This window comes from Equus asinus, chromosome 2 (genome assembly GCF_041296235.1).
Source record: "Equus asinus isolate D_3611 breed Donkey chromosome 2, EquAss-T2T_v2, whole genome shotgun sequence".
Taxonomy (NCBI): Eukaryota; Metazoa; Chordata; class Mammalia; order Perissodactyla; family Equidae; genus Equus; species Equus asinus.
Window position 1 is genome coordinate 122,280,544 of NC_091791.1, and position 10,266 is coordinate 122,290,809.

At 41.5% G+C, this 10,266-nt stretch overlaps 1 protein-coding gene across 1 annotated transcript; it reads right to left on the bottom strand.

The window, feature by feature from the left end:
* Nucleotides 1-1,618: 1,618 nt before the first annotated feature.
* Nucleotides 1,619-2,397, bottom strand: LOC106840811 (high mobility group protein B1-like). Its single transcript, XM_044765823.2, has one exon. The coding sequence runs from the start codon at nucleotides 2,270-2,272 to the stop codon at nucleotides 1,634-1,636; it is 639 nt and encodes a 212-aa protein (XP_044621758.2). The 5' UTR covers nucleotides 2,273-2,397; the 3' UTR covers nucleotides 1,619-1,633.
* Nucleotides 2,398-10,266: the final 7,869 nt, after the last annotated feature.

Sequence of the window (10,266 nt, forward strand, 5' to 3'; positions counted from 1 at the left end):
TGCCCCATGGGCCACTTTGGAAATTCTTTCTGCCCAGGTCGTCTGGTGTTTGTGTATTTTGCCCTTGTCTCCTTACCTCAACAGCCTCAACTGCTCCCTATGTTGGGCCAGAGATGCCTGTTCTACAATGAATGACTCCATAGACAGTTTATACTCTCCACTGTCCCACAGTCCCCACTCATCTCCCTTTCCTGCCTGGTCTACACAGACATTTGAGTTTGCAACCCTTGGCTTTAAGATACCAAGAAGTTCTTCAGTATGGAAATGCATCTGTCTCTACTTCACCCAGCATTTCCTTCACTGGTTTACCCGCAGAACTGACTTTTCTCCCAGCCCCCCTCCTACTTAATGCCTACAGTAGGCAGTAGGCATTCTTGTTCCTTGGGAGGCACAATTTAAGAAAAGCTGGACTATGTGACCCCTTCGTGTCTTCTAATTCTACTTATCAACACTGGCTATTAACATTCTGTAGCCTTCCTGGGCTTCCTTTCTCCTAAAGATGCCTCAAGACATTTATAGGACCTCTGGCCTGCCTCTGTCGGCTCCAACTCAGCTGCTTTTACAACACAGGGGCTAACGACCTCTGTGGACACCCTGCCTTTCCTCCACAAGCAGTTAGTGCCTCATGCGCTGCAGTGTATGGCATGCACTTTCCTCCTACTAGTCAGAGCACCACCGTCCACTCAATTCATTCAGCAAGTAGCTCCAAGTTGCCCCTTTAAAGGACATATATAACAAGGATGGATATTGGACTAGTGTGTTCCATGTAATTTAATTGTCTGTGGGGATCAAAGAGCAAGACTACACTTGTAGAAGGTATAGAGTTAATGGTCCTTCCTCCCGGAAAGTGCCCGTCCTGAAGCAGGAACTAAGAACTCCGGGTTGAATTATGACCTCAAAAAAGGATATGTCCAAGTCCTAACCCTTGGTACCTGTGGATCTGACCTTATTTGGAAATGAAGTCTTTGCAGATGCAATGAAGTCAGGATCTTGAGATGAATCATCTTAGATTTAGAGTAGATTTAGGGTATATCCAATAACTGGTGTCCTTATAGGAGTAAAGAGAGGGAGGTTTGATGTTCACATGGGGAAAGAGAACACAGGGAGAAACGTCACAGGAAGACAGGCAGAGACTAGAGTGATGCATCACAAGCCCACGGAATGCCAAGGATCTCCAGCAGCCACCAGAAGCTAGGAGAGAAGCAAGGAATGGATTCTCCCTCAGAACCTCCAGAAGAAACCAACCCTGCTGACTCTTTGATTTTGAACTTCTGGCCTCTAGAGCTGTGAGAGAAGAACTTGCTGTTTGTTTGTTTGTTTGTTTTTGCTGAGGAAGATTCACCCAGAGCTAACATCCACTGCTAATCTTCCTCTGTTTGTATGTGAGCACTGCTACAGCACGGCCACTGACAGATGAGCGGTTGTAGGTCCTTACCTGGGAACCAGACCCAGGCCGCCAAAGTGGAGCGTGCCGAACTTAACCACTAGGTCACCAGGGCTGGCCCGTAAATTGCTGGGGTTTTTTTTTCGTTTTTTTTTTACATTTCAATTTTTTTCTTTAAAAGGAGTGAGTTGTGTACAGGGGGGTTAAATGCTTTATAGACAAGAAAAAAAAAACTGCGCTAGAACCAACTTATTCATCATCATCATCTTCTTCTTCATCTTCCACCTCCTCCTCCTCCTCATCCTCTTCATCTTCCTCGTCTTCCTCCGCTTCCTTCTTTTTCTTGATTTTTTCAGCCTTGACGACTCCCTTTTTCGCTGCATCAGGTTTTCCTTTAGCTCGGTATGCAGCAATATCCTTTTCGTATTTCTCCTTCAGCTTAGCAGCCTTCTTTTCATAAGGCTGCTTGTCATCTGCAGCAGTGTTATTCCACATCTCTCCCAGTTTCTTTGCAACATCACCAATGGATAGGCCAGGATGCTCTCCTTTGATTTTTGGGCGATACTCAGAACAAAACAAGAAAAAGGCCGAAGGAGGCCTCTTAGGTGCATTGGGATCCTTGAACTTCTTTTTTGTTTCCCCTTTAGGAGGGATATACGTTTTCATTTCTCTTTCATAACGGGCCTTGTCCGCCTTTGCCATGTCTTCAAATTTTCCCTTCTCTTCAGCAGACATGGTCTTCCACCTCTCTGAGCACTTCTTAGAAAACTCTGAGAAGTTGACTGAAGCATCTGGGTGCTTCTTCTTGTGCTCCTCCCGGCAAGTTTGCACAAAGAATGCATAGGATGACATTTTGCCTCTCGGCTTCTTAGGATCTCCTTTGCCCATGTTTAATTATTTTTCCTCAGCGAGGCACAGAGTCGCCCAGTGCCTGTCCGGCTCTCACTTGCCCCGGCACTGTCTCTATGGAGCTCAATATATTGCAATGACTGTGAGAGCGGGAGCCAGACGTAGCCTCCCGTAAATTGCTGTTTCAAGTCAGCAAGTTTGTGGTCATTTGTAGCCACAGGAGACCAATGTAGATTCCAAAGGCAAGTCTGGGAGGAGGTAAAATTGCTTCATCTCAGGGGCCACATGGCCCTGGAGAATGGGAGAGCGAAGTGAAGGGGCCCTGCAGAGTGCCTGCAGGATGGGGGCCAGGCTGGGAGGTCCCTTGAAAAGGATACCAAAGAGAGACATCTTTGTAAGCCACCACTGGGCTGTGCTGCTCATTTGCTCTCTCTCAACTCTCAACAAAGCTTTATTCAAGATTAGGGCCCAGGGTTTGCTATGCAGGAGAAAATTGAGGGAAGGACCTGAGGAGCAAAAGGGAAACAGAGTCCCTCTCCTCTGAGATCAAGGTGGTAGGAGCAGCGGAATTGCTGGAACGGCTGAGCCCCACTGGATTGGGCCTACCCAAGCGTCTTGGGCATCAGAGGCAGCAAAACAGCAAAGGAAAGAGGGGGGTCGTGGTACAAGGCCTTGGTGGACACTGCCCTCTGAACAAACATGAGACTGCACCCTAAAAGCCCTCAGGAGTAGGGCTGCAGGACTCCTTAAGGGGAGCTGTTTCTAACATCAAAGGCAGCAGAGCTTTATGCTATTTTAATTTCAGTAGTCAGGAGGAATATAACCTTATTCTATAATCACAGGCTGGTGAGACCTCAGACATTCCAGACGGGTGAATATGCCCTCAAAGATTCCCCAAATAGCCAAGAAATTAGCACACCCTCCCCCCCCCCCAAAAATAGCTGCGTGAGAGCGATGAGAGGGGCACAGCCATCACAGCCTTGCCCTGGGGCGGCCTCTGTCTCTTTTTCCTTCTCCTCTATTTCCCCTTCCATCCCTCCCTTTCTCCCCAATCTGCCACCTTCCTCCTCTTCCTCTCCTTCCTCCAGTCTTCTCTTGTCCTTTCTGTTCTCCTCTCCATCCCTTCCTCCTACCTTCCATACCCTCTCCTCTCCTCTTCTCCTTTCTCCTCCTTCAGCAGGCACCAAGCCCACGGCTTGCATTTCCCAATGGCCCTGAGGCAGCAAGCTTCCTGCAGGACTCCCTTCCAGGGGCCTGTCTCATTTCTCTGAGGGCATGTGGCTGCTGGTGCTAGCTGACCAAGCAGCACAGCCAATGCTGCCCATCAGAAAAGCCTCAGAGGGCGTATACTGTGAGGGGGGAGGTACTCTGGAAGGAGAGCTCCTCTTATTAAAAAAAAAACAAGTGAGGTTCATTCAACCAACAACCTTGCTGCCTTGGCTACTGTATTGAGCACCAATGGATGCCAGCCCAGTGCTGCTGGGGGAGCATAGAGTACAATAAATGCCACAGTGAAAGTGTGCACAGGAAGGTATGGGAGCACAGAAGAGAGAAATTCAACTCTTTGTGGGGCCAGGGCTTGGGAGCAGGGACAACTTATCTAAGGACAGCATGACCACATAATTGATTGTCCAACCCAGGGACACATTTGAGAATGGCGAAATTGCGGGGGTAGCAGGTGCAAACCAGAACTGTTCCAGGAAAACCAGGACATCTGGTCTCCCTGGCTCTGAAGATTGTTTGGGTGAAGGGGAGGGAGTCCCCATTTGGAAGTTAAGGGTGCTGCGTTTCAGACAAAGTGAACAGCATGAGGGGTTACAAAAAGCTTTGTGTGTTTGGGGAAAGGCCCATCACCAGGTGTGCTAAAGTGAGGTGGGAGACAAGATGGGACATAAGACTAGAAAAGTCCTTTTGGACTCCGTCTTTAAAGGGTCTCAAATGCAAAGCCAAAGAGTTCTGTTCTTAGTCCTCAGGGATTAAGTGTATTGAGAGAAAAGAGTACAACTATCACATCGACAGGACAAAAACAGGACATAAAAAACAAAGACCAAAAAAAGCACATAATCATATCACTAGAAGGCAAAAAGGTATTTTGTAAAATGCAATATCTAACAACAACAAAATACTCTGTGAACTGAGATTAGAAGAATATTTTCCTTTTTTTTTTTTTTTTTGGAGGAAGATTAGCCCTGAGCTAACTACTGCCAATCCTCCTCTTTTTTGCTGAGGAAGGCTGGTCCTGGGCTAACATCGTGCCCATCTTCCTCCACTTTATATGTGGGACGCTTGCCACAGCATGGCTTGCCAAGTGGTGCCATGTCTGCACCCCGGATCCAAACCAGTGAACCCTGGGCCGCGGAGAAGCGGAACATTCGCACTTAACTACTGCGCCACCGGGCTGGGCCCTCTTTTTTATTTTATTGCAGTAACATTGGATTATAACATTATATAGCTTTCAGATGTACATCACAATATATTTCGAATTCTGTGTAGACTACATCATGTTCACCACCCAAAAACTAATTATAGTCCATCACCTCACGTGTGAGCCTAATCACCCCTTTTGCCCTCCCCTCTCCCCTCACCCTATGGTAACCACCAATCCAATCTCTGCTGCTGTGTGTTTGTCGTTGTTTTTATCTTCTACTTATGAGTGAGATCATACGGTATTTTACTTTCTCCCTTTGATTTATTTCACTTTGCATAATGCCCTCAAGTTCCATCCATGTTGTCACAAATGGCCGGATTTCATCATTTCTTATGGCTGAGTAGTATTCCATCGTGTATAAATACCACATCTTCTTCATCCATTCGTCCCTTGATGGGCACCTGGGTTGCTTCCAAATCTTAGCTATGGTGTATGATGCTGCAATGAAAATAAGGGTGCATGTGTCTAAACGCATTTGTGTTTTCAAGTTCTTTGGATAAATACCCAGCAGTGGGATACCTGGATCATATGATAGATCTATTCTTAATTTTCTGAGGATACTCCATACTGCTTTCCATAATGGCTGCACCAGTTTGCATTCCCACCAACAGTGTACAAGGGGTCCCCTCTCTTCACATCCTCTCCAACATTTCTTGTTTCCTGTCTTGTTAATTATACCCATGCTGACCAGAGTGAGCTGCTACTTCATTGTTGTTTCGCTTTGCATTTCCCTGATAGCTAATGATGTTGAGCATCTTTTCATATGCCTGTTGGCCATCTGTATATCCTCTTTGGAGAAATCTCTGTTCAGATCTTTTGCCCATTTTTTAATTGGATTGTTGGTTTTTTTGTTGTTGAGATGTATGAGTTCTTTGTATATTTTGGATATTAACCCTTTATCTGACATGTGGTTTGCAAATATCTTCTCCCAATTGTTGGCTTGTCTTTTTGTTTTGTTCATGGTTTCCTTTGCTGTGCAGAAGCTTTCTAGTTTGATGTAGTCCCATTTGTTCATTCCTTCTTTTGTTTCCCTTGCCCGGTCAGACATGGGACTTGAAAATATGCTGCTCAGACTGATGTCAAAGAGCATACTGCCTATGTTTTCTTCTAGAAGTTTCATGGTTTCGGGTCTTACATTCAAGTCTTTATTCCATTTTGAGTTGATTTTTGTGCATGGTGTAAGGGAATGGTCTACTTTCATTCTTTTGCATGTGGTTGTCCGGTTTTCCCAACACCATTTATTGAAGAGACTCTCCTTTCTCCATTGTATGTTCTTGACTCCCTTGTCGAATATTAGCTGTCCACAAATGTGTGGGTTTATTTCTGGGATCTCGATTCTGTTCCATTGATCTATGTGTCTGTTTTTGTGCCAGTACCATGCTGTTATCGTTACTATGGCTTTGTAGTATATTTTGAAATCAGGGAGTGTGATACCTCCAGCTTTGTTCCTTTTTCTCAGGAATCCTGTGGCTATTCGGGGTCTTTTGTTGTTCCATATAAATTTTAGGATTCTTTGTTCTATTTTGGTGAGAAATGTGGTTAGAACTTTGATAGGGATTGTGTTGAATCTCTAGATTGCTTTAGGAAGTATGGACATTTCAACCATGTTAATTCTTCCAATCCAAGAACATGGAATATCTTTCCATTTCTTTGTGTCTTCTTTGAGTTCTTTCAACAATGTTTTATAGTTTTTGGTGTACAGATCTTTCACCTCTTTGCTTAAGTTTATTCCTAGGTATTTTATTCTTTTTGTTGCAATGGTAAATGTGATTGTATTCTTAATTTCTCTCTCTGCTACTTTGTTGTCAGTGTATAGAAATGCAACCAACTTTTGTATGTTGATTTTGTATCCTGCAACTTGACTGTATTCATTTATTATTTCTAGAAGTTTTTTAGTGGATTCTTTAGGGTTTTCTATATATAAAATGATGTCATCTGCAAAGAGTGACAGTTTCACTTCTTCTTTTCCAATGTGTATCCCTTTTATTTCTTTTTCTTGCCTGATTGCTCTGGTTAGGACTTCCAATACTATGTTAAATAAGAGTGGTGACAATGGGCATCCTTATCTGGTCCCTGTTCTTAGAGGGATAGCTTTCAGTTTTTCTCTATTGAGAATGATATTTGCTGTGGGTTTGTCATATATGACCTTTATTTTTTTGAGGTATTTTCCATCTATACCCATTTTATTTAGAATTTTTATCATAAATGGATGCTGTATGTTGTCAAATGCTTTCTCTGCATCTATTGAGATGATCATGTGATTTTTATTCTTCATTTTGTTAATGTGGTGTATCACGTTGATAGATTTGCAGATGTTGAACCATCTTGCATCCCTGGAATGAAACCCACTTGATCATGATGTATGATCTTTTTAATGTATTGTTGTATTTGATTTGCAAGTATTTTGTTGAGGATATTTGCATCAATGTTCATCAGTGATATTGGCCTGTAATTTTCTTTTTTTGTGTTGTCATTGTCTGGTTTCAGTATCAGGACAATGTTGGTTTTGTAAAATGAGTTCGGAAGCCTCCCCTCCTCTTCAATTTTTTGGAAGAGTTTGAGAAGCATAGATATTAAGTCTTCTTTGAATGTTTGGTAGAATTCACCAGGGAAGCCGTCTGGTCCTGGACTTTTATTTTTGGGAGGTTTTTGATTGCTGTTTCAATCTCCTTACTGATGATTGGTTTATTCAAATTCTCTCCTTATTCTTGGCCCAGTTTTGGAAGCTTGTATGTTTCTAAGAATTTATCCATTTCTTCTGGATTATCCAATTTGTTGGAGTATAGCTTTTCATAGTATTCTCTTATTATCTTGTATTTCTGAGGTGTCCATTGTAATTTCTCCTCTTTCGTTTCTGATTTTATTTATTTGAGTCTTCTCTGTTTTTTTCTTGGTGAGTTTAGCTATGGGTTTGTCAATTTTGTTTATCTTTTCAAAGAACCAGGTCTTGGTTTCATTATTTTTTTCTATTGTTTTTTAGTCTCTATTTCATTTATTTCTGCTCTGATTTTTATTATTTCCTTCCTTCTGCCGATTTGGGGCTTTGTTTGTTGTTCTTTTTCCAGTACATTTAGATGTGCTGTTAGATTGTTTATTTGGGATTTTTCTTCTTTGTTGAGGTAGGCCTGAATTTCTGTAAACTTCCCTCTTAGAACCGATTTTGTTGTATCCCACAGATTTTGACATGTCGTGTTTTTTCATTTTCATTTGGCTCCCAGGAATTCTTTATTTCTCCTTTGCTTTCTTCATTGACCCAATAGTTGTTCAGTAGCATTTTATTTAATCTCCATGTTTTTGTGGCTTTTCTGGTTTTCTTCCTGTAGTTGATTTCTAGTTTCATACCTTTGTGGTCAGAAAAGATGCATGGGATTATCTCAATCTTCTTAAATTTATTGAGACTTGTTTTGTGGCCTAATATGTGATCAATCCTAGGGAATGTTCCACGTGCATTTGAAAACAATGTGTATTCTGTGGGTTTTGGATGGAATGTTTTATATATATCCACTAAGTCCATCTGGTCTAATGTGTCCTTTAAGGCCAGTGTTTCCTTATTGATCTTCTTTTTGGAAGATCTATCCATTGGTGTAAGTGGAGTGTTAAAGTCCCTACTATTGTGGTGTTACTGTCTATTTCTCCTTTTATGTCTGTTACTAATTGCTTTATATATTTAGGTGCTCCTATGTTGGGTGCATAGATATTTACAAGTGTTACATCTTCTTGTTGGATTGTTCCCTTTATCATTATGTAGTGCCCTTCTTTGTCTCTTGTTATTTTGTCTGATGTAAGTATTGCCACCCTCGCTTTCCTTTCTTTGCCATTTGCATGGAATATCTTTTTCCATCCTTTCACTTTCAGTTTGTGAGTGTCTTTAGGTCTGAAGTGTGTCTCTTGTATGCAACATATATATAGCTCTTGTTTTTTTATCCAGTAGGCCACCCTATGGCATTTTATTGGAGCATTTAGCCCATTGACATTTAAAGTAGCTATTGATACATATATATTTATTGCCATTTTGTTACTTTTTTTCTAGGTGTTTTATTAGTTCTTCTCTGTTCCTTTCATTTTCTCTTGCTCTCTTCCCTTGTGGTTTGATGACTTTCTTAGTAATATATTTGATTTCTTTTGTCTTACTTCTTTGCTTACTTATTATAGGTTTCTGATTTGTGATTACCATGAGGATCTTATATAACATTCTATGTATATAACAGTCTGTATCGAGTTGATAGATTCTTTAGCTTAACCTCTTTCTCAAAGCTCTACTTTTTCACTCCTCTCCTCCCACATTTTATGTTTTTGAAATCATACCTACTCTCTTGTTTTGTGTGTGCCTATCCACTACCCTCTTATCATTGAAATAGGTAATTTTAGTAGTTTTGTCTTTTAACTTTCGTCTTATCTTCACATAATGCAGGTACCTAGGTGGTTGATCTGCTACCTTTACTATATCTTTTATCTTTACCAGTGATTTTATTACCTGGTTTTCTTGGGGGGGATTTTTTTTGATAATTTTTTTATCCCTATTTGTGGTCATTGCTTTCCCACTTAAATAACAACCTTCAGTATTTCTTGTAGAACAGGTTTCTCAGTGACAAACTCCTTTAATTTTTGCTTGTCTGGGAAACTCTTTATCTCTCCTTCCATTCTGAATGACAACCTTGATGGATAGAGTATTCTTGGCTGTAGGTTTTTTCCTTTTAGCACTTTAACTACATTGTGCCATTGTCTTCTTGCCTATAGGGTCTTGGCTGAGAAGTCCGCTGAAAGGGCTTCCCTTTATATGTCACTTGTGGCCTTTCTCTTGCTGCTTTTAGGATTCTCTCTGTCTTTAACTTTGGACATTTTAATTATAACATGTCTTGGTGTGGTCCTCTTTCAGTTTATCTTGTTTGGAGCTCTCTGTGCTTCCTGAACTTGGATGTCTGTTTCCTTACTCAGGTTCGGAAAATTTTCATCTATTATTTCTTCAAATAGATTTTCTGCCCCTTTGTCTCTCTCTTCTCCTTCTGGGACACCTATAATCCGAATGTTAGCATGCTTGCTATTGTCCCAGAGTTCCCTTAGACTGTTCTCATTCTGTCTAATTCTTTTTTCTTTTTTCTGTTCTGCTTGCATGATTTCCTCTAGTCTTTCATCTAGCTCACTGATCCGTTCTTCTGTATCCTCTATTCTGCTATTGAGTCCCTCTAATGAATTTTTCATTTCCAGTATTGTATTCTTCATTTCTGATTGGTTCTTTTTTACATTTTCCAGTTCTTTGTTGATGAGCCCTCTGTGTTCATCCGGTCTTCTCCTAATATCTGTGAGCATCCTTATGAGATTTTGTTTGAACTCTTTGTCAGTAGGTCACTTATTTCTGTTTCATTTAGTCATTTTTCTGGGGTTTTGTCCTGTTCCCTTGATTGGAATATATTCCTTTGTCTCCTCATTATGCCTCTTTCTCTGTGCTTATTTCTATGCATTAGGTGAATCGGCTATGTCTCCTGATCTTGGAGAAGTGGCCTTATGTAAGAGATGCCTTTTGAGGCCCAGAAGTATGCTTCCCTCTCATCACCAGTCCAAAAGATCCATGAGTGACCCCTTTGTGGACCACTTTTGTCTTTCTGCT